The sequence below is a fragment of the Etheostoma spectabile genome, chromosome 14 (assembly GCF_008692095.1).
Source record: "Etheostoma spectabile isolate EspeVRDwgs_2016 chromosome 14, UIUC_Espe_1.0, whole genome shotgun sequence".
NCBI lineage: Eukaryota > Metazoa > Chordata > Actinopteri > Perciformes > Percidae > Etheostoma > Etheostoma spectabile.
Window position 1 is genome coordinate 4,975,596 of NC_045746.1, and position 2,205 is coordinate 4,977,800.

The 2,205-nt window shown below is 39.1% G+C and overlaps 1 protein-coding gene across 2 annotated transcripts in view; it reads left to right on the forward strand.

Annotated features, from left to right (window-relative positions):
- Positions 1-1,707, forward strand: part of ccdc126 (coiled-coil domain containing 126) — a 5,110-nt gene extending 3,403 nt beyond the window's left edge. For both annotated transcript variants that reach the window (XM_032535743.1, XM_032535744.1), the window contains one exon: positions 12-1,707. In XM_032535743.1, the coding sequence (XP_032391634.1) occupies positions 12-262 (251 nt within the window). In that variant the 3' untranslated portion in view covers positions 263-1,707. The remainder of the gene's footprint in view (positions 1-11) is intronic.
- Positions 1,708-2,205: the final 498 nt, after the last annotated feature.

Consider the following 2,205-nt stretch of genomic DNA (forward strand, 5'->3'; position numbering starts at 1 on the left):
ATCCTTCCTAGCTGATCTGAAGAGGACTATTGCTGTGCTACTGGACGACATTCTGACTCGGCTGGTCAAACTGGAGGGCAAAATCGAGTTGGCAGTCAATGCCTCCTCCACTAACACCTCCCGCACAGCAGGGGGCATTCTTGCCTCTGCTCCCGCTGCCTTACTGAAACCTTTAAAGAAAGAGTCCCCCGGCAGCCACCCAGAGACATCGCGCCTTCACCCACACGTCCCTAGTAGGCCTCGGCCACATCAAGGAGCATAGTCTTTAAAGATGTATTGGTTTTTTTTATTTTTAGCACATCACACTTTTCCAGCATTTATCACTGATGTCACAACATCAGAGAAACGAAAAGCAATAGTGAGACATATGGACATCCAGAAACTTCACATTTGGGATGCTTCTTAGAAATGTTCAGCCAACTCAGAGGGAAGAAGGGGGACTTTATGCTCTGTCCTCCCATATGCTGAAATTTATTTATTTTTTACCAAAACTATCAAGCACATTTTTTTTATATATTTGCATTGCTCATTTTATTTAGCTTAGATTTTAGCAATTTTTTTATAATGCAATATTTGGATCATATGACTGTTTAAGTAAATGCAGAGAGGTATAAATACTCTTGGAACTGAACCAGATTCTCATACGCTTTGTCATAAAAATGGCTTGAAGTGCTCCTCTATCTACGTTGTAAACTATTTTACTATACTGCTTCAATATATCTAAATGCTGAACTAAAATGTAGTACACTCTATGATAGTTAGCAGTCCTATTTGTCAGTTTTTAGCTGGTGCAGTTGCTAGTTACTGTATGAAGAAGACTCTACTTTTAGCTTACACGTAGTTTTAGGAATAATTAAACTGAATAGGTCGCCTGGAAGAGATAATCCAAAGAATGTTATTTGCACTCTATCTGCAGGCAGTATATAATTGTTTATTTACAATTACTGCACGACAGTTTGAGGTTTATGCATAAGATGATTGGATGATGCCAATTTGCAACTGTAAACGTGAGCGTGTGTGTGTGTGCTTTGTCTCAGATGAAATCGAATGGTTCCCCTTGACCAGGGTTGACACAGTGTTTTAACTTAAGTGTGTAGCATATTGAATGTACTGTGCAGTCGGTCTTAAGCCCTTTAGTGCTGTTAAGATTACTGAGCTACTGCTTACACATGTTCAGGGTTCATGTTGCACTGTGACTCTATAGAGATTTTCTAAAAATACTGGGCTCTTCCAACTATGACTGAAGGGATATTTTAGGAGGGTGGGCGTCAGGCTCTGGAATATTCATTCCTTTAACCTTTCTGATGGTCCCGAGTAGGGTTTCCATAATACTGAGAAAGTCTGGCGCCTGCCCAAAGGAAGATCTTTAATTTGCACATCATGATGGTAATTAACATGATGATTTTGTGCGTCAAGTAAGATGGGCAATACTTTCATCAATACTACTTGATGATACAATTGAATGAGACAAAGTCAATGTGGGTGGCATAATAAACTATGAGGGGGAAAATGTTTTATAACGTTGCTTACATATTACAGACTTAACTATACGTGAAGGCCTTTAGACTGAATTATCAAACTGGTTTGACTGTGTCTGCATTGAGTAATGCCATAACTGTACTTTGATTCATAATGCTAAAGTAGATAAGCTGGTGAGCCAGGCAACTGCTGTGAGATAGCTTTACTAATAAATTGACCTTATGCTAAGAGTTGTCCCCTCATTTAAATGAATTGTATTGCTTCATATACAATGTGTTGGGGGAAATATGCCTAGTGTCATTCAGTAGATCATGTACCCCCAAAGAGGGAATTTTACATGAGGGGTGTGTGCATGCGTACGTGAATGTATAAAGACAAGTTTTTGGTTCAAGTTTTACTGACCACTGCAAAACCCGGAGGGAATTGTTATAATTTGCCAGTCAAATCATGTCTTACCCCGGTGGAAAATAACATAAATACTCAAGCGCTAAAGTAAATTTCACTCATACTTAACTGTTTCTATTTCATGCAATTTATACTCCTACTCCACTATATTTACTTGACAGCTGTCAAGTAAAGTAACTATATTTACTTTGCAAATAAGAATTTTACATAAATCCAAATGGTCAGCTTACAAAATATAATGATTATAGATATGATTAAAGCTGCAAGCAGCGATGGAGGGCCCTCGCTAACCTGCGCCAGTCGGGGTTACCGGCGGACGCC